Source organism: Bos taurus, chromosome 17 (genome assembly GCF_002263795.3).
Source record: "Bos taurus isolate L1 Dominette 01449 registration number 42190680 breed Hereford chromosome 17, ARS-UCD2.0, whole genome shotgun sequence".
Classification (NCBI taxonomy): Eukaryota; Metazoa; Chordata; class Mammalia; order Artiodactyla; family Bovidae; genus Bos; species Bos taurus.
The window spans coordinates 53,707,059-53,729,292 of NC_037344.1; the positions used below are offsets into that span (position 1 = coordinate 53,707,059).

General features: G+C 45.2%; 1 protein-coding gene across 10 annotated transcripts in view; it reads left to right on the plus strand.

Annotated features, from left to right (window-relative positions):
* KDM2B (lysine demethylase 2B) overlaps window positions 1-22,234 on the plus strand; it is a 118,710-nt gene that overhangs the window by 56,066 nt on the left and 40,410 nt on the right. For all 10 annotated transcript variants that reach the window (XM_059876377.1, XM_059876375.1, XM_005217983.5 and 7 more), the window contains 2 exons: window positions 102-586; window positions 17,855-17,941. In XM_059876377.1, coding sequence (XP_059732360.1) covers window positions 102-586; window positions 17,855-17,941 — 572 coding nt within the window. The remainder of the gene's footprint in view (window positions 1-101; window positions 587-17,854; window positions 17,942-22,234) is intronic.

Genomic DNA, 22,234 nt, shown 5'->3' on the forward strand with positions numbered 1-22,234 from the left:
GCAAGTGGGGCTTCCAGGGACTTCCAGCAGGGAGTTTGGGGTGTTCATCTCTTTCTTGTGACATTCTCCCTCCACGCCTCCTGCCCCGACCCCATTCTTAGATGCCCCAAGAAAGCCCAGCATAGACGGCTTCTCATCTGATTCCTGGCTGGAGATGGAGGAGGAGTCCTGTGAGCAGCAGCCCCAGGAGGAGAAGGAGGAAGAGGAGGAAGAAGAGGAAGAGGAGGAGGGTGCAGATAAGACCCCCAGAGCATCCACCGATGGCCCTGCCTCACCCACGAGCACCCCGTCCGAGGACCAGGAGGCCCCCGGGAAGAAGCCCAAAGCCCCTGCCATGCGGTTCCTCAAAAGGACTCTGTCAAACGAGTCAGAGGACAGCGTGAAGTCTGCCACGATGCCCACTGACTACCCCAAGACGCCCACCGGCTCTCCTGCCACTGAGGTCTCTGCCAAATGGACCCACCTCACCGAGTTTGAACTGAAGGGCCTGAAAGCTCTGGTGGAGAAACTTGAATCCCTCCCGGAGAACAAGAAGTGTGTCCCTGAGGGCATCGAGGACCCCCAGGCCCTCCTGGAGGGTGTGAAGGTGGGCAAAGGGGGTTGCCTTGGGCTGGGCAGCTAAGGAGGGTTGGGCAGGTCTTGTTCAACATACAGGTTCTCGAGGGTAGCTCAGCTCCAGGGAGCTTGGGACAGACTGTCCTGGGGGGAACGTCCATGCTTGGAGAGGGACCTTGGGTCCAAACAAGCCCATCTGGGGTGTCCAAGTAGAGGCCACGATTGAGATCCCTGCAAGGGGATCTCGTAGTGGAAGTTGGCTCTGCAGTTGACAATGATCTCTCTCTTAGGACATGTTGAGAATCCCAGCCATTGAGGACAGTAGGGTGTCACTACTTAGAGTGTACCAGTAGTGCTGTGGTTGGGCTTGGGGACAAACTCCTGACATCATGTTCAGGGAGACTTGCTGCCCTGGGCTGGCTTTTTTACCGCAGAGGATGCCTCTGTTTCATGTGAACAGGTTGTTCATCCTGGTTGTCCCCTAAGTGACCATCTCAGGTGGGCCACCAGGATTGAGAGGTCTTTAAGTAGAGCCTAATTATTATTAATTTTTAAATTTTAAATTAGAAGATAATTACTTTACAGCATTGTGATGGTTTCTGCCATACATCACCATGAATCGGTCATAGGTATACATATGTCCCCTCCCTCTTGAACCTTCCTCCCACCTCTCTCTCACCTCCCTCCCAGAGCCTAATTATTGAGCAAGCTCGTTGAGCACCAGCTGTGTTGGCCACAGGGGAATGAGAAGCAGGCAGGTAAAGAAATCAGGAGGAAATTCCCTGGTGGTCTCCAGGACTTGATGACTTCACCACTGTGGCATGGGTTCAGTCCTTGTTTGGGGAACTAAGATCCTGCAAGCTTAGCAGTGTGGCCAAAAAGAAATTGGGAGGCAGGGAATTGAGTGCCTGTGTGTACCCAGGTCAGGGGAGTAGGGTAAGGGGACATTCATTGGCCACATCAGGGGCAGGGCTCTGGGACAGTTATGTACAGGGAATTTGAGTTGGGCCTCAGAGATTACATAGAGTTCTTCAGATGAGGAAGGCTGTTCTAGGCAGACTACAAATATGAAGTGTATTTAAGAAATAGGAAATATACTGGGAGACCTTGTCTGGTAGTAATCATAACATTTGTTGAAAGCTTATGTGTGTGTGTGTGTTAGTTGCTCAGTCATGTCCTACTCTTTGCAACCCCATGGACTATAGCCCGCCAGGCTCCTCTGTCCATGGAATTCTCCAGGCAAGAATACTGGAGTGGGTCACCACTGCCTCCTCCAGGGGATCTTCCCAACAGAGGGATTGAACCCTGGTCTCCTGCATTGCAGGCAGTTTCTTTACCATCTGAGCCACCAAGAAAGCCCTGTTGAAAGCTTACTACCTGCCAGGTAGCAGGGCTCAGCAGGTGGTAGGTACCTGACAAGGAAGTTGACTCAGAGAGGTAAAATGACCTGTTTGCGGGGACAGCTCTGTCACCTATATCTGGACAGTAGGGTCAGGATGAAGCCTTCAGAGTGCCTGTGTGGATATCACTGTGTGGAACTGCCTCCTATCTCGGCATTGATAAGGTTTTTGGCTGTGAGGCCTCAGAGATGTTTGGGCTTCCTTCTCCAATGTCTGATTCTCAAGTGAATCATCTGCCCACTGGAGTTGAAAACTGAATTCATGTCTCTTGTTTGATGGCTGCAAACTCAACCCAGGATTTGTTAATTAGTTCATTTGTACATTTGTTCACTTAGAAAACATTGTGTCAGATCCTGGGATATAGAAATATTAAGACTGTTCTGCTGCCTTTGAGGTGCTCAGCGATCAGGGGCTGAACTCTTGGGGTCTAGTGGAGGTGAGACCTGGGGCTGTGTCAGGTAGCTTAACAGGTGCCACCAGCAGAGGGAGCTGGTGTACAGGATCATTAATTCAGGTATATCTCACTTTATATAGCAGGTTATTCCCTGCAGATGCTGTGAATTCAGATCTTATGACTCTGGGAAATTGCCAAGTAAAAGAACTTTGTGATGAATATCCCCACAAAGCATATCTTTACTTTCAAATAGGTCTTTTTAAAACTGATTCTTGACTGATTGGGAGGTTGCTTGACCTCTTGAGAGTTTCATGAAAGTACGCATATACACACAAAATTTTGCACGCAGTATCAGAGGGTTTTGGACTCCTGAGCCTGCTCCTGAACCCCAGCTTAAGACCCTCTAATCTTGTGGAATGGAGTTTTAGATATTGGGTTTCCCAAAGGAAGCCTTAGAATTGTGCATTGTGGCTACTTTTCTCTTCTAAGGTCCTATAAAATGAAAGCAAGGCATTTTCATCAATAATAACATCACTAATAGCATTAGATTTCCAAAATGTTGTAAATGAGTTTAAAAAACACATGTTCATCTGAAAAGGAAGTGTTGTTGTGGAGCCTTTTTTACTTTGTTATGTCCATGTGCAGTGTTGCTAGTTCCTGGTTGGTCAGATTTCTTTCTAGGGATAGGATTCAGCCCCTTGTAGCCCTCACCTGTGCCCACCTGATGGCCCTCTGAGGCTAGATTCAGCCTTGGCCCCGTGGTAGTGTGAAGGAGGCCTAGGGTAGGAGCTTAGACAAATTTCAAGGAGCCCAGCCTCTTTCGTCCCCAACCCCCACCTTGGGGCTCAGTGGTAGCTCATGATGATGTGTGATAATGAGTGGATTTCAATTACTGTGTGCTCCTATAGGTCTTTTTCATATATAAATTCATTTAAACCTCCTAGCAATCCTCTGTGTTACTTTTGTTACCCCCATTTTACAGATGGGAAAATTGAGGTACAGATTAGGTTAAGTGACTTGCTCAAGGCCACATGTACTGCTTGATGGGGAAGTCCATGCGCTTACCTCCTAGACCGTGCTTTGTTTGGCTGCTGTAGAGAAACTGATTCTCTCTCTTAGAGGCCACTCTGAATTTAGGGAGAAGGTCTTAAGTTGACTATTAATGGCATTCTTTACAGAACAGGCAACATATTTATTTGGTCCTGGGACAAAAACTGTAAATTGGTAATCTTAGGACAAAATCTAGCCTCTAGGCATGGCATTTGACCTGTGCAGTGTTGAACATATTTTTGTAATTATTTGCCAACATTAACACCCCACTTCAGTACTCTTGCCTGGAAAATCCCATGGACGGAGGAGCCTGGTAGGCTGCAGTCCATGGGGTCGCTAAGAGTCAGACACGACTGAGCGACTTCTCTCTCACTTTTCACTTTCATGCTTTTGAGAAGGAAATGGCAACCCACTCCAGTATTCTTGCTTGGAGAATCCCAGGGATGGGGGAGCCTGGTGGTCTGCCGTCTATGGGGTCGCACAGAGTCGGACACGACTGAAGCGACTTAGCAGCAGCAGCAGCCAACATTAAAAAATCAGAAGAGTAAGTGAAAAAGAAAAAAAATCAAGAGTTATTTAAAATATCTTGGCTATCCTGGCTTATGTTTCTGACTGACTCTGAAAGTGAAAGTCACTCTTCGTGACCCTATTGACTGTAGCAGCAAGAAATGAGTAACAAATGATCTTATATACCCCAGTCCCCACCATTCCCTACTGCCTTCTGAATGTTGGCTTACCATTAGGCTCACCCATCTCTTTTTGGTATAATCTAGCCAACTTAGCTTATTTATTGACTTAACTTGTCTTCAGAGATATTTATAGTCTTGAGTCTTGTCTGAGGAAAGCCTTTTCAGGCTAAAGAGCTTATAAATTGGGTGGACAAGTCTCCTTAAAGCCCCAGGAAAATCAGAGCCTCTGTTCTCATCTCTGAGTATTGTGTGGCCTGCATGGGGGAAGTGGACCAATCACCTTTTCCAGAGTAGGGAGAGCTACTTCCTGGCTGTCTGGTCAGGCCATCAGCCCCTCCCCGTCCCTAGAGACCCAGAAGAGATTTTGAACCTAAGACTAGCTTCTAGAATGAGTGTGTTGTCACAGAGGGCGAACAGCTTCTTCCTGGCTGCTCGCTATAGGTCCTTTTGTTCTCTCCTCTCAGATGCGGGGGTTTCTTTTGCACTGGCTGAGAAATAAAAGTCAGCTCAGGAATGTGGGTTCCAGATAGAATTCTTAGCTGATGCCCCCTGCTCCCACTACTATTGAACGATTTGTGTTTCTCACCAGTGTTGGTTCCTTCCCCCTTGATGATTGATCAGTCATGATCTTTGACTTTTGTGGCAAAAAGATGATGTCTTTTCTTCTGTCTCTTTCTCTGAGGCCTCAGAGATGGCTGCTAATGGTGGCTCATGGTAACCAGACCCCCTGGGATTAGAGACACTCCCCAAAGTATTAATATTAATGTCAGTCTCCAGATGGCTAGGTTTTAGCTTTTATCAGAAATTCATTTTTTTTTCTTTCATTCATAATGTACATTTTTAAATTGTGGTAACGTATATTTACCATTTTCATTATTGATTAATTATACTGACTAGATCACCAGCTTAGAATCTTCAAGAAAGAAGATTTACGATTTTCACCATTTTAAAGTGTACAGTTTAGTGGTGTTAAGTACACTCACAGTATTGTGCAGCCACCACCTCTGTCTAGTTCAGAACTTTTTCATCACCTTAGGCAGAGCCTTATACCATCAGCAGTCAGGCTCTATTTCCCCCCTCACCCCAACCTGCGTTCTGTCTTTATGGACTTATTTATTCTGGATAGTTCACCTAAGAGTTGTAAGTGTAGGGAGTTCCCTGGTAGCCTGGTGGTTAGGATTTGAGACTTTCACTGCTGTTGCCTGGGTTTTCAGTCCCTGGTTGGGGAACTGAGATCCTGCAAGCTACGTTGCATGGCCAAGGGGAAAAAAGAAGTTTTGAGTATAATATTATAATCTTAAGTGATTGGTGTTTGTTTTTTTTTTTAATAAACATTACAGGTTACAGGATAGAAAATGTCTCCTTCCTCAGTTCTGACTTCCTGGAGAATAACTTCTGTTAGTCATCTGCTGAACATACTTTTGGAGCTTTTTCCCTCACATCCATGTATATAAACATATATATATATATATATTTTTAATTGGTTCATACTTGCTTTTTGTCCCTTTAAAGCTTCCTTTTTTGTGTCTGTTTCTTTTTAAAACTACTTATTTGTTTTTGTTTGCGCCGGGTCTTCGTCACTACATGCAGGCCTTCTCTAGTTGCAGTGAGCAGGCCTTCTCATTGTGGTGGCTTCTCCTGTTGTAGAACATAGGCTCTGGGCTCACTGGCTTCAGTAGTTGCAGCACGTGGGCTCAGTGGATGGGGCTCTGGGCTCCAGAGCACAGGCTCAGCAGTTGTGGCTCACAGGCCTAGTTACTCCAAGGCAGGTGGAATAGTCCCAGATCAGGAATTGAACCCCCGTGTCTTCTGCATTGGTTGGCGGATTCTTTACCACTGAGCCACCAGCGGAGCCTGACTCTCTTTTAAGACAGTCATTCTGCTAGGGTTGCAGGATGTTGGCCTGTGTGCAACGAGAAAATAGGAAATGGGGACATGAAACATGCTTTCCTTTGATTTCTGTTCTTAGCTGTTTGCTGTGTGGTCTTGAGCAAGTCAATCACCTTTCTGTTTACTTGTATGTCAATCTCAGATATTAGACTAAATGTGCTTTGTTCCTCCAGAGTCCAGATTCTGTGGTTCCTTGGCCATTCAGAAATGTGTAACTGATTGAAATCGGAATATCTTCACTGTAAAATAAGGATAGTAACAGGAACCTAGGGCACTGAATTATTGTGTGGGACAATGAGGTAATGAGCACCTAGCTCTCTTAGTAAGCCCTCAGAGAAAAATTAGCTATTCTTAGACAGCAGGCAAAGGAGAGTCAGACTGGCTCTGACCAGCTCCCCTCCCTTCCCATGCTCTTTCCCTGCCTTTCAGCGTCTCTATCCCTGCTTAAGGGTTAATGATTACCACCTGTATTAGTTTCCTAGCGCTGCTATAACAAAGTACCACAGACTGGCTCAAACAACAGAAATTGTCTCATGGTTCTGGGAGGTAGAAGTCTGAAATCAAAACTATGCTTACTCTGAAGCCTCTACGGGAGGATTTTTCCTCATCTCTTCCAGCTTTTCTTGGTTGCTGGCAATATTTAGAGTTCCTGGGCTTGTAGCTACCTCACTCCAGTCTCTGCCACAGTTTTTACACTGGCAGTCTGTGTTTTCTGTGTTTCTGTGTGTCTTCTCTTCTCATAAGGACATCAGTCTGTAGATTAGGTCTCATTCTAATCCAGTATGACCCATTTTCCAATTAGGACATACTCTGAAGTTTTACATGCACCTGAATTTTGAGGGGCAAAGATTCCCTGAAGGAGGAAATGGCAACCCCCGCCTCCAGTATTCTTGCCTGGGAAATCCCATGGACAGAAGAGCATGGAGAGCTACGGTCCACGGGGTCGCAGAGAGTCAGACATGGCTGACTTGAGTGTGTGTGTGTGTGCACACACACATGTGCTGTTCAATTCAGTGCAGTCTTTTTCCCTTTTCTTTCTTGGATTGGCAACCATTAATCAGTGGACGGACTAGTTCATAGTGAGATGGGAATTGGCCTGCATGCTGTCCTTCCTTAAAGAGTCCATACTTTCAACTAGAACTCAAGGAGAGAGCTTGAGGCTCCTGATGGGAGAGAAGGAGGGCATATGGGCATTACTCTAAATAGTTGTAAATGACTTGAAAATAACCAGATGCATTGCAAGCTTGTGAGGACTTGGGCCTAAGTGCGCAGTCACCACTGAGATAGGACGTGGGAGAGTCTTCATTAGATATGTTTTTGCCAGGTGATTCTGCATCTGTCCTTGTTAATTAAGATAATACCAAGCTCTCTTTTACATGATTCTGTGCTCCTTTGGCTGCCAGAGTATCTGGCTAGGGGTGGAAACACCAGTGTACTGTGGATAACCATCTTTCTTATTACATGGAACTATGAGGGCCTCACAGAATTATGAGACTGATGGAGTTGTCAGGCCACATGGAATTGTGGGCCCCGCATGGCATTATGGGGCCTCAGAGTTATGCAACTGGTGGAATTGTGAGACTGCATGGAATTATGGGGCTGCATGGAATTATGGGGCCACATAAAACTGTGGGTCTGCATGGAATTGTGGGATTGCATAGAATTGTGGGTCTGTGTGGGATTATGGGACTGCATAGAATTATGGGGCTGCATGGAATTGTGGGTCTGCAAGGAATTATGGGGCTGCATGGAGTTATGGGACTGCACAGAATTATGGGGCTGCATAGAATTGTGGGGCAGAGTGGAATCAAGGAGCTGAAAGAGACAGTGAGGGGTGACTGCTTTCAGGTGTTACTGTTTTTATTTTTAAACACTAAAAAAGAGATCAATGGTATTGCTCTTTCATCAAAACCCAACTAGGAAACAATCCAAAATAAGAGTGCATCACCCAAACAGGTATAATCTTTTAAGACCAAAGGTTCTGGAATCGGGTTGACTCCCCTGCACCATCCATTAATCAGCTGACTGCTCTGGGGGAATGTAGTAAAATAGGGATAGAAGGAATCATGCCTCATCGAGTTTAGTGAGGTGACATATTTAAAAAGCCTTAGAACAGGGCCTTTAAGTACTCAGTGAGCTAGAGCTGAGCTCACTGATACCGTGGAGTGAGAGCAGGCTCATTAAGGGTCAATTGTGAGAGTGTGTGTGAAACTCATGACTGTAAAAGGAAGGTGTGTGCAGCTTTTCTCCCTTGGGGTCATCAGGTCTGCCCCCGAGAATACACCTGCTTATCTAAGTTGCCCTTCCTGGGTCTTGCTCTTTTGTGAAACAGTGAGATGTAGAACCCAGACCTCCAACACTGTTGGCTTTTTAAAAGCCATCATACCCTGCCTGCTTCAGAGGAGCCAGAAGGTGGGAAGCCAGTTGGGGGGCTACAGCTTGTTTTGTTCACCCTGAAGATGACCCAGAGTATAGAAAACAGGGGACAACCAGATTCAGCCTGGTCAGGGGGTCAGGCCTCCAGTAGTCGCTGAGGCTCTTCTGCCTGGGGCTGCATGTTATACTGAGCCCTGGGTTTGGTATTTTGGATGAGCTGTGAACGGATAGAGCATTGATGCAGGGATAAATGAGACAGGCCTGTCACCTAAGCCATATGTATTCTGAGTCTGCTGCTGATACCACTTCAGGAGAATGAAGGAGAGCAGTGAGGGGCAGAAGATCTGAGTTCTAGACACCTGTGTACCCCTAGGCCTGAAAAATGGATATGTTGATCCATGCCACTTAGGGTCCCTTGGCTTAAAATTAGCTTCTTGGTCCCTGAATCACATTTTTATCCCCTCTAGTTGTGCAGCTAAATCAGCTTTTAAACTGTCGTTCCAACTAAATAAACTTAAAAAATTTTCCCCCCTATGCTTGCTGGTGCTGCTGCTAAGTTGCTTCAGTCATGTCCCACTCTGTGCGACCCCATAGACGGCAGCCCACCAGGCTCCCCCATCCCTGGGATTCTCCAGGCAAGTACACTGGAGTGGGTTGCCATTTCCTTCTCCAGTGCATGAAAGTGAAAAGTGAAAGTGAAGTCGCTCAGTCGTGTCCGACTCTTAGCGACCCCATGGACTGCAGCCTACCAGGCTCCTCCATCCATGGGATTTTCCAGGCAAGAGTACTGGAGTAGGGTGCCATTGCCTTCTCTGCCCCCTATGCTTAGATCTTGTTAAATGGATGAATTCTGCAAACAGAGAATGGGGACAGCATATCCCAACTGGAAATATGGCATAAGCCAGAAGAGATTGACTAACATTTGTTTCTGCTCCCAGATGGCATGAGTGGTAAAGAACTTGCCAATGCAGAAGACTTTGGCACAGTCCATAGGGTCACAAACAGTCAGAGACTTAGCATGCATGCACGCAACGTTTATTGAGCATTATCCACATGCCAAATACTTTCCATGCGTTATGATCCTGGCAAGGTGGAGACAGTTATTAATCCATTTCTTAGACAGGAACCTGAGTCTCAGTGAGATGTGGTGATTTGCCCAAATCATGTAGCTAATAAGCTTTTAATCATGATGTTTGTTGTTATTTAGTCTCCAAGTTGTGTCCGACTCCTTTTGCGACTCCATGGACAAGACAGGGCTCCTCTAACCCATCAGGCTCCTCTGTCCATGGAATTTTCCAGGCAACAATACTGGAGTGGGTTGCCATTTCCTTCCCCAGGGGAATCTTCCCTACTCAGGGATCGAATCCGAGTCTCATGCATTGGCAGGCAGATTCTTTATCACTGAGCCACCAGGGAAGCTCCCTTTAATTGTGATGCACTATGACATCATATGGTGTGTTCGTTTTCTGTGGGCTGCCATAACAAATGACCACAAACTTGGTGATTAAAACAATAGAAATTGATTCTCTAACAGTTCCAGAGGCTAAAAGTCAGAAATCGAGGTGTGCTCCCTGGGAAGGCTCTGGGGAGGATCCTTCCTTGCTCTTCCAGATTCTGGTATTGCCTGGAGTTCTTTAGCTTGTGGTTGTGTCCTTCCCGTCTCTGCCTCTGTCTTCCCATGGCCTTCTCCTTTATGTCTCTGTTCAAATCTCTCCTTTCTCTTATTTTTAAAACAATTTTATTTATTTTTTGCTGTGCTGGGTTTTTGTTGCTGTGTGGACTATTCTCTAATTGTGGCAAGCAGGGACTACTCTTCGTTGTGGTACACAGGCTTCTCATTGCAGTTGCTTCTCTTGTTGCGAAGCACAAGCGCTAGGGTACACGGTCTTCAGTAGTTGTGGCTCCAGGCTCCAGAGCACAGGCTCAGTAGTTGTGGCACATGGGCTTAGTTGCTCCGAGGCATGTGGGATAGTCCCAGATCAGGAACCAAACCCGCGACTCCTGCATTGACAGGTGGATTCTTTACCACTGAGCCATCAGGGAAGCCCCCCTCCTTTCTTTGATAAAGACATCAGTCACTGGATGTAGGGTCTACCCTATCCAAAATTACTTCTTGAGACCCCTTAACTAATTACATCTGCTAAGACCCTTTTTCCAAGTAAGGTCACATTCACAGGTACCAGGAATTAGGACTTGAACATATCTTTATTTATTTATTTTTGTCCATACTTCGGGGCTTATGCAGTTCCGTGACCCAGGGGTTGAACCTGGGCCCTTGGCAGTGAAAGCACAGAGTCCTAACCACTGGACCACCAGGGAATTCCCTGAACATATCTTCTTGAGAGATGCAGTTCAGCACAGTACAGATGGGTTTTTATAGGCAGGCACAAGAAGAACTAAAGAGCCTCTTGATGAAAGTGAAAGAGGAGAGTGAAAAAGTTGGCTTAAAGCTCAACATTCAGAAAACTAAGATCATGGCATCTGGTCCCATCACTTCATGGCAAATAGATGGGAAACAGTGTCAGACTTTATTTTTTTGGGCTCCAAAATCACTGCAGATGGTGATTGCAGCCATGAAATTAAAAGATGCTTATTCCTTGGCAGGAAAGTTATGACCAACTTAGACAGCATATTAAAAAGCAGAGACATTACTTTGCCAACAAAGGTCCATCTAGTCAAGGTTATGGTTTTTGCAATAGTCATGTATGGATGTGAAGTTGGACTATAAAGAAAGCTGAGCACTAAAGAATTGATGCTTTTGAACTGTGGTGTTGGAGAAGACTGTTGGGAGTCCCTTGGACTGCAAGGAGATCCAAGCAGTCCATCCTAAAGGAGATCAGTCCTGGGTGTTCATTGGAAGGACTGATGTTGAAGCTGAAACTCCAATACTTGGCCACCTGATGCAAAGAGCTGACTCATTTGAAAAGACCCTGATGCTGGGAAAGATTAAAGGCAGGAGGAGAATAGGATGACAGAGGATGAGATGGTTGGATGGCATCACCGACTCAATGGACATGAGTTTGGATAGGCTCTGGGAGTTGGTGATGGACAGGGAGGCCTGGCGTGCTGCAGTTCATGGGGTCGCAAAGAGTCAAGACACGACTGAGCGACTGAACTGAACAAGATGGTTGGGCTGGGGTGGAGGGAGGGATCTTGGGAGACCCAAGGTGCATTGATGCCTGCTTACAGGGGTCCTTACCTGTGGCCAGGAGGGACCCCTGAGACTGCCGAGTTCCCCAACAGCAGCCTGAGCTACTCCATGCCGTGTTGCTCTCCCTCTACAGGCCTGTGGTTAGGGCTTCTTTCCTGATGCTTGCCTCTGCTTTACTGTCACAGTGTTGGTATTTTTAGTCACAGTTATAGATGCAGTTTCTAATTATTAATGCCACATTCTGAGGAGCATGGGGCCTGAATCCATTGTTGACTAATTAAGCTTTTCGAGAGAAGTTGGCATCAGGAAGAGTGGAAGCCCAGCTTATCCATTGTCTGTGGTTATCTTGTTAGGTCAAAAGCAGGGCAGTTTCTAGCAGAAAGGGCCTGGTGACCCCAGTCTTTCTCTTTCTAGAAACCTGGCCCTGTGGCTTCCTACTAAAAGGCTTGTATGGTATAACCCAAGAGTGCTGGGCTGGTACAGGCACCCAGGCCTCCTCGTCTCTGCTTCTAAGAGCCCCAGGGAGTGTATAAATTCTGGCAGAGCCCAGGGAAGCCAGTGACATGATTCCCTTCAGCGCAATTTATTTCTCAGAGAGAAAATGTCCAATTAGAATAATCTCCTCTTCCTGCAGCCTGTCACATACAAATGAAAACACAATACTTCCGTGAGGGACAGAGCCCCGAGCGCCCCCTGGTGGCCACTGACAGCCACATGTGGAGAGGTATCGCTTCCTTCAGGAAGTGTGTGAGATCCCCGACTGAGGGATACTTGGGGAGGTGTCTATTAATTTTAATTATTATTTATAATTATGTCTTAATTATTAATAATACCTATGACTTCAGTAATAGATTTTTGTAACCAGACATTCCTCTAAAGAGGCCTGCCTCACTTGAATGCTTGTGAGTCACTGACTCCAGCTCTGATAGTGAAATGACAGGAAATCTTGAGACAGTTCAGAAGGAAACTCAAACCAAACCAAGGCAACTATTTTCAATCATACGCAGAGTAGTCTTTGTAAACTGGTCACCCCGTGGCCCAAGACAGCCCACAGATACATTTGGCTCACAAGTGTTGTTTGTTTTTTATTTTTTTTTAAATTTTCAGTCAGTTGCCAACATTTGAAATTGGAAAGATTTCAAATAAAACTCTGGATCTTTGGTTTCTTCTGAAAATCAGAGATCTAGTGGGGCTTTCATTCCCACAGGAGGTTAGTAGGTTGAAATTAGAAAGCATCTGCTATCTTTAAATAGGGCATGTGATCTCTAGTTTGCCACAGGTGACCACACCACTCTCTGTCTTTCTGGTCCATTTATATTTTTCACTTTACCTGATTGGTTCCTGGAGGCATTTGAGTTTGTCATGCCTAGCCTAGAGTTAAAGGTTGGGATGGGGGGTGGGGGCAGAAAGTCCTGTGGAAGTCCTCTGCCCCGCCCCCTCCCAACCACATGGCCAGATATCTGTACATGTATTCATAACCATATAAGCTTTGGTTACACATGCACTATCTTCCTGAAAAGCTCTTTTTGTGTTAATGATTTTGGGGGGTGGGCAGGAAACATTTTTAGAAAAAACAAACTGATGTATTGTGGAGGAGGGTGTGAAATTCATATGGGTTAGTAAGAACCATGAAATGTCAGCAAAACTTCATGGTTGTGCAGGCCCAATTTGGTCATGGAAGCCTCTTCTGTGATATGGGGGGCACAGACCTCTTCTGTGATTTGGGGGAGCTGTTTGAGATGCTTTGTAAAGGCATTAGTAGTCAAATTAGTTCTCTCTCTTCTTGGCAAGGAACAGGTGACTGTGATTCATTTCTGTATTTGCGAGTTGAATGGTAACTCTAAGCCCAGATTTTCTCCTAGGTGTCTTTTTAATAATGGGGTAGGATCAGCTGGAGAGGTTGCTGCCATGATCTCCTGAGGCTTTACCGCCCAGTGTTACTCTTTAGGCTTGTCATCAGATGGACCAGGTCAATGCCGGCTCTGCCCACCGCTCAGCTCTGTGACCTTGAACTATATCAGTGAACCTCTCAAGTTTAGTTTCTGCTTTTGTGAAACAGGGAGAATCAGTCCTACCCCACAGGTAGGATTTTTTTTTTTCTTTTTTGGCCGCGCTTGCTAGGTCTTTATTGCAGCGTGCAGGTTTCTCTAGTTGTGGCCTGTGGGCCTCGTTGCCCCACAGCGTGTGAGATCTTAGTTCACAGACCAGGGATTGAACCCATATCCCCTGCATAGAAGGTGGATTCTTTACCACTGGACCACCAGGGAAGTCTCCCAGTTGAGATCATTTTAACGTTTAGGGCAAGCACTCAACAAATGTTCCTAAGAATGGTAGTAAAATTACCTCCAGCTTTGTAGCCTCCTATCAGGGTGCAGACATCGCTGCTCCACCCCAGGGCCACACGTTAGGAAGCTGTGGCTTACCCGAGATCCCACAGGTTGTCCTAGATCTTCTGACTCCAAAACTAGTGTCGTCCCAGGCATAACAGCAAAAGTTTAACTGGAGAGGTAGTATGTGCCCAACTTGTACTTTCTAGAAGGTCTTGAATCCATTCCTTTATTTATTAATGGCTGTGCTGGGTCTTTGTCGCTGCAGGGAGCCTTTGTCTAGTTGCGGCGAGAGAGTGCTGCTCTTTGTTGTGGTACGTGGACTTCTCAGGGTGGAGGCTTCCTTGTTGTGGAGCATGGGCTCTAGGCATGCCTCAGGCTCAGCAGTTGTGGTTCGCCAGCTTAGTTACTCCTCAACATGTGGAATCTTCCCCAACCAGGGATCGAACCCATGTTCCCTGCATTGGCAGGCAGATTTCCAACCACTGGACCACCATTCAGGGAAGTCCTGGATCCATTCCTTAGGGAGGGACTGCTTTGCCCCACTTCTTCCTCCCCAGTTAAAAATAGATAAAAATATTTTAAAATATAATAGTTAGAAATATTGTTGTTTAGTTGCAAAGTAGTGTCTGCACTGTTTTGCAGCCCCGTGGACTGTAGCCCACCAGGCTCCTCTGTCCATGGCATTTCCTAGGCAAGAATACTGGAGTGGGTTGCCATGTCCTCCTCCAGGGGATCTTTCTGACCCAGGCATTGAACCTGAGTCCCTTGCTTTGGCGAGTGGATTCTTCACCCCTCAGCCAGTGGTAAAATATACATAACATAAAATTTTAACCATGTTTAAGCATTCAGTTCAGTGACATTAAGTACATTTCCATTGTTGTGCAACCATCACCATCCATAGCCAGAGCTTTTTGATCTTCCTGAACTTAAAACTATATCCAGAAAAAAAATTAAAGTAAGAAAATCCCCTCCATATCCATTAAACAGTAACTCCCCACTTGTCCCCTCCCCCCACCCATGGCTACCAGCTTTCTACTTTACGCTTTTATGAATTTACTGCTTTAGGCACCTCATATTAGTGGCTTCATGTGGTTCTTGTCCTTTTGTGTTTGGCTTATTTCACTGAGCGTAACGTCGTTCAGGTTTATCGTTGTTATAGCATGTGACAGAATTCCCTTCCTTTTTCAGGCTGTATAATATTCCATGGGTTGTATGTTATCCATTTATCCATCCGTGGACACTTGGGTTGTTCCTGCTGTTTGGCTGTTGTGAACAGTGTTACTGTGAACATGGTTCCATTCCCTTTTCAGAGACGGGCTGAATGATGCCAAGGTTAAAGAGCCAAGGTCATCAAGAGCCTCCAGTCCTTCCTGGCTGAGTGCTAGTCAGCAGTTCCCTTCCCCCCTTGAGCCCTGCCCTTCTCATCTGCCCTGTGGAAATGGTCGTTCATCCCACAGGGTGGCCAAGAGGATTGGATGAGAGTGTGGACATGCGATGTTTATTATGGTGCCCGCTGCGGAGCAAGACCTCAGGGCCTCTTACTCCCATCCTTTCATTCAACACAATGTGAGGTGCCTGCCCTCCTGATGTGTACATTCTCTCAACCTGGCTGCTTCCACCTACTCCTAGAGGTGGACCAAGGTGGGGAGAGGGCTGTGGAAATGGCCCATTCGGATGCAACTTCTGAGGGGTGCAGTGTTTGTGAAAGCCATAATTTAAAAAATGAAGCTGATAAAAAGTTGATTTGCTTTTTATCATCACCAGGAATTGGCAGTTCTAAACAACGTCAGTGGAAATTCCCTGGCAATCCAGTGGTTAGGACTCTGCACTTCCATTGCTGGGGTCACGGGTTCTTTATCCTTGACTGGGGAACTAAGATTTGGTGGTGCATCCAAAAAACCCCAAAACAAACAAACAAAAAACAATGTTAGTGATCAAATACTCCCTCCTCCAGGCATGATCGCTGCCACTGCCCCAGCTTTTGGTTGCCTCTGATGCTCCATGTGAAGTCCATACCGGAGATGAATCGTGTCTGCTTGTTTCCCTTCTGTTGTATTATTTTTTAAATATGCTGCATAGGTGTTAGCAAAATTGGCAGCCTAAGAATCCTGTTTTCCTTTATTGTAACTGTTACTACTGTCTTATTAGCATTTTTAAAATGATTATTTTCTCATCGCTATTGTTTTAAAATTATTTTAAAATTGTTTTAGAAGTGTAATTGTTGATTTGTGTTTTAGAACAGTTTTAGATTTTCAGAAAAATTCTGCACATAATACAGAGTTTCCACATACCCTACACCCTATTTCCCCAAGTTACTAACATCCTACCTTAATATGGTGCATTTGTTACTTCTAATGAAACATTATTGATACATTGTTGTTAAGTGTATAATTTATTCACTTTTCCTCAGTTTTTCCTTGTGTGCTTTCTCTCACCCCTTGGCTGTGATAGTCTCTCAGAGTTTGCTTGTGTGTGTCAACCTTGACAGATTTGAGGTCAGACATTCAGCAGAAAGTCCCTCTTTGGGGATTTGTGGCTTCATTTTTTTAAGATATTTACTGGAGGCTTCCCGTAGGTTAGTCATTGTGTAAGGCTGGGGGATATCGCAGTGAACCAAGACATTTTATAAAAACAGCGTTTATAAATCATTGACGTTGACTGTTGGACTTGGAGAAAGTTGTACGTGCTGAGAATTGAACCCGGAGCCCAAGCCCCTGACCTTGCTGTTGGTCTCCTTCCGTGGGAAGAGGAGGGAGTTATTCAGGCGTGTTTGAGGTAATAAAGCACGGTTTGAAAAATCAGGCAACCAATTGAAAATTAAAGCAGGAAAATCAGGAGAATAAATTAGAAGTGAATGGGATTCTTTCTGGTGAAGACTAGGGAAAGTGAGTTAAAATCATCTTCACCTACATTTATCTTCTGAGCTCTTTTGCACTTCCTGTTAAGTGCTGCTATGCAACTTACTCCGTCCTTGGATGTCTCTGCAGGAGTGTTTTTTGTGCAATCCAAAAATTAGTGGTTGGGGTCAGAATAAACCAGTAACAGTTCCCTGTCCATCCCTCAACACTTTCTTATGGTATGGTGCGGATTCAGCCCCAAATCCCATGTGGATGCATCCCATGACATGGTCATGGGGCAGGAAGTCTGGTGCCGGAGAGCAGGGTTCAAGGCTCTGCCCTCTTGGTCTGGGATGGCATCCAAGTCCTTTGAGCATTTCTGAATCTTGGTTGCCTTACTGGATAGGGATAATTCAGCGGAGTGACATCTTACACCTTGATGAGGTTCTGCAGTTGGCTGCACACAACACCAAAAGCTGCTAAAGTCAGGATTACCCTGTAAAGCATTGAAACCACCTACAAAGGAGTGACCATGAAGTGCCACGAGGGAGACCCGCACAAAGTCCAGCTGTGTCCATCACAGCCCATTTTTTTCTGCCATCATTTGTCCAGTTGACTGAGTACTTATGTTTAGGGACCTTGATGCAAAAAACAAAGACATGTCTTTACACACCAGGATGAGAGGACCTAGGGCATACTTGCTGACTGGTGAAAAACCAGAGTCAGGGCTCATCGGTGAGACCTCATGTTTGCTTTGTTTGTTTCTCTGAGGACATAGTTGAATTCTTGTACGTTAGAGGATTTATTAGACCGCTGCCCAGCAAGCACCTCCCAGAGGACGGTGTAAGGATTAAAGGAGGCTGGGTCCATGAGAGTCTTTGGTGCTCTGGACAAATGTTTGTTGTCGTATGGTCAGTGAGCAATATGTTCGTGGAAGTCTCAGGGAGGTGGGCGATTTGCTTTTTAAAAACTTTTTTGGAGAAGGGGATGTTTTGTGTTTTACGGAGCCTGGGGAACCCTGGCAACTTGGTTTCTATTGAGCATGTAAGTATTGGTGGAGTCAGGGGGCAGGCAGTGAAGCTGCAGAGAACTTTGTCTTTTGCTGGGTAAGGGCCAGCCTCCACTCCCTTCAGAGACATCTCCTGTACCCTGGGCTAATATGGCTCCTTTGCTTGACTACAGAATGTCCTGAAGGAGCACGCGGAGGACGACCCCAGTCTGGCCATCACTGGGGTCCCCGTAGTCACTTGGCCAAAGAAGACTCCAAAGGTAAGACACAGATCACCCACAGCTGGGAGACCGTATCCACTGCTTTTTCACATCTCCTGTAAGATGAATGTCGGCAGCTTTTCAGGGGGAACTCCAGGGAGAGGCCTCCGAGTCCATATGAATGGTGCTGGTGATTTTTTTTCCTTGCAAGTTTTTGTTTTTCCAAGGGGGATCATTTCCCCTTGCTGTGGAAACTGCAGGCAGTGCCCCTTTGTGGTCACGCAGAAAACTGCAGGGAAATGATACCTCACCTTTGCCTGTCACTAGGTGATCTTTCTTCTTTTCCTCCCCTCTCTCCTTGCTTCTCTATCTCCGTCCTTCCTTTGTCCTCCAGCTGCTTCATGGGCTGTTTTCTCCTTTTTTAAAAAAAATTTTTATGTATTTGACTGTGTCTGTTTTAGTTGAGGCACGTGGAATCTTTAGTTGCAGCATGTAGTATCTTGTTCCCTCACCAGGGACCAAACCCAGGCCCCCTGCATTGGGAGCAGAGTCTTAGCCACTAGACCACAGTGAAATCCCTGTTTCACCACAGGAAATCTGTTTTCTCCTCTTTTCAAAGTTAAATTTTTTCCTCTTTCTAAATGGATCCTTGGGAATTCCCTGGAAGTCCAGTGGGTAGGACTCTGTGCTTCCACTGCAAGGGACACAGGTTCAGTCCCTGGTCAGAGAATTAATATCCTGCATGCCTTGCAGTGTGACCAAAAAACAAAAACCATAGGAAGGGTTGATGCTTACCATGAAAAATCTAATCAAACAGGAATGGACAAGGATGCTGAGAAGAGTAGTAGTACTGTCACTGAGAACTTAGTCCTCTACATGCCCTGTTTTATTTAGACTCCCACAATCCAGTGAATAGACTTATGATTTGTTTTACCAATGGGGAAACCGAGGCTTAAAAAGGCGAAGTTACTTGTTAGGTTACTTGGCAGAGCCGAGGATGCAAACATAGGTCTAACTGACAGCGGAGACCTAACTTTCAACCAATACCTGCCCCAGTGTCTTCCGTCCAGAGAAAACCAATAACATCTTGGTGTATCTAGGGTGGGATATATATATGTGAACCCATTCATCTGTCATCAGTCTGTCTTGGCTTCCTCACTTTCTTGAGCAAGTCATATGAGTTCCAAGAGCCTTGCTTCCTCATTTGTAGAAAGGTGTTATACCGGCACCTACTTTGAGTGGTCATTGTGAGGACTAAAAATAACACATGCAGAGTCCATAGGACGAGGGCTGACTCATGGTAAGTTCTCCAAATGTTGGTTGTAAACTAAGCAGCCTTCCTGTTGATGGGTATTTTGCTAATTTCTGATTTTTTACTGTTATAAAAAACACTGAAAGGAACTTTCTCAATCTGTACTGTCCAAAAGGCCATGAGCCATGTGTGGCTATTAAGCACTTTAGATACAGCAAGCTTAAATTAAGAGGTGCTGCCGGTATAATATACATAACAGATTTTAAAGACAATATAAAAAATAACAGTGTACAATACCGCATATATTGATTGCATGTTGAAATTAGGGTTGCCAGATTTGAAAAAGGAAGCTCATTTAAATTTGAACTTCAGATTTTCAGACAATTAAACAGACAGCTTTTTAGTTTAATATGTCCCATATATTACATGGGATATATTTATGCTAAAAAAGTTCTTGTTCTTTTCTGAAATGTAATATGGCTGTATTTTTATTTGCTGAATCTGGCAACCCTCATTGAAATGATCATATTTGTGTGTTAGTCACTCAATTGTGTCCGACTCTTTGTGACCCCATGGACTGTAGCCTGCCAGGCTCCTCTGTCCATGGAATTCTCCAGGCAAGAATACTGGAGTGGGTTGCCATGCCCTCCTCCAGGGAATCTTCCCGTCCCAGGAATCAAACCTGGGTCTCCTGCATTGCAGGCAGATTCTTTACCATCTGTGACCAGGGAAGCCCGATAATCCATTAAACAAAATGGATTATTAATACTCATTTCACCTGTTTCTTTTTATCTTTTAAAGAGTGGCTTCAAGTACTTATGTGGCTCACATTATGTTTCTGTTGGACATTGCTGTTCTGGGTTATCCTGTTAACCTTTTTGATTATCTTTGATTATCTTCCTAAATGTGGACTTGTTAATGGAGAGAAGGCACCCAATTCCTTGTGGGTGTTGAATTCTGATTCTGTCTGAAGCTTAGTGGGAACTGAAGTGGCCATAGGATTGAAAAGGATTTGCCTCCACATCTTCTACCTTTAGCTCCCCGATCTGTGGACATGCGTGGGGTTTCAGAGCTGACTTTCCCCTAAATGGGCAGAAATATAAATGTCATTTGTCAGATCACAGACTGTACTTGCACACATGGCACCTTGAAATAGCCCAGCCAGGCCCCATGGTTGCTTTGAACTTGTAGAGGAAACCGTGGCTTTGCCTTGCTGCCCGCTTCCCTCATGGTGGAGGAACTGCTTCATGGAATGGATTGGCATTTGTAGAACATGGGCTTCAAAAGGAACCCACTTGGCATTGTTCACTGTAATCTCAGAGTTAATGGAGGTGTTCAGACCAGCCTTTCTGGAGATCACTTCAGGATCATAAATGTGCCCTGTCTTCTGCTTCTAGGCATTTTTTTTTTTTTTATTCAAACCTCTGCCCCCTTTCCTCTTAAGGTCTGTAAACAAGAAGCTGGCTTCTGGGGGCAGTAGTTCTTATTGAAGTTTCCTCTGAAGGATTGGTTTATAAGCATGGGACTATAATGCATGGCTGGTGTCAACATGGGTAGGAGAAGTTGGAACCCTTAGGCAGGTTGGGAAAGAGTGGGTGGGAGGGAGAAGAGCGAGCCTTTGACATTTAACAATCCTCATGGTAGCAGGCTTTTCTTTTTTTTTTTTTTTAATCTTATAATAAATAAGACTCCCATACTTTATGGTTCTCCCACTTAAAGTGTATAGTTAAATGTTTTTAATATATTGAAAATATTCAGAGTTGTGGAACCATCCCCACAACCACAATCTTCATTTTAGAACATTTTCATACCCCTTAGAAGAAACTCCATCCGCAGTCAGTTCCCCTTCCCCCAACCCCTGGAAACTTTCTGTCTCCATGGATTTGCCTATTCTGGACATTTCATATAAATAGAATTATACAGTATGTGGCCTTTTGTGACTACTTTCACTTAGCAGAATGTTTCCAAGGTTCGTCTCCATTGTGCATCTATCAGTATTTTATGCCTTTATAGGGTTGAATAATATTCCATTGTACGGATGGACCACAGTCCGTTTATCTGTTCATCTGTCCATGGGCATTTGTGCTCTTTCTCCCTTTTGGCTATTGTGATTGATTCCATGAATAATTTATGTACAGGTTTTTATGTGAAGTTATGTTTTCATTTCTCTTGGGTAGAAACCTAGGCATGCAATTGGCTTGCTGCTGCTGCTAAGTTGCTTCAGTCGTGTCCGACTCTGTGTGACCCCATAGACGGCAGCCCACCAGGCTTCCCCGTCCCTGGGATTCTCCAGGCAAGAACACTGGAGTGGGTTGCCATTTTCTTCTCCAGTGCACGAAAGTGAAAAGTGAAAGTGAAGTCGCTCAGTCGTGTCTGACTCTGTGCGACTCCATAGAGAGCAGCCCACCAGGCTCCTCCGTCCACAGGATTTTCCAGGCAAGAGTACTGGAGTGGGTTGCCATTGCCTTCTCCATGCAATTGGCTTGCCAGATGGTAACTCTATGAGGAACTGCCAGACTGTTTCCCAAAGTGGCTACAGCATTTTGTGTTCCCCTCGGCAATTACAAGAGTTCCAATTTCTCCACATCTTCACCCAACACCTATTGCCTATCTTTTTTTTTTCAGTTAAAAAAATTTTTGGCTGCATGTGCCACGCAGCATATGGGATCTTAATTCCCTGACCAGAGATGGAACCCATGCCCCCTGCACTGGAAGCTCAGAATCTTAACCACTGGACACCACGGAAGTCTCATATTGCCTGTCTTTTTCATTAGAGCCATTCGAGTTTTTTTTTCCTATGAATTATTTGAAGTTAATTGTATGAGTTTGCAAGGGCCAGCATAACAAAATACCCCAGACTGAGGGGCTGAAATGACAGAAAAATTAATTTTATCACCTTTATGGAAGCCAGAAGTCTGAGATCAAGATGTCAGTTGGCAGGATTTATTTCTTCTGAGGATTCTCTCCTTGGTTTATAGATGGCCGTTGTCTCTCTGCGTCTTCGCATGGTCTTCCTTTTTTGTGCGTGTTCTAATCTCCTCTTCTTATAAGGACACCATTTATACTGGAGAAGGCAATGGCACCCCACTCCAGTACTCTTG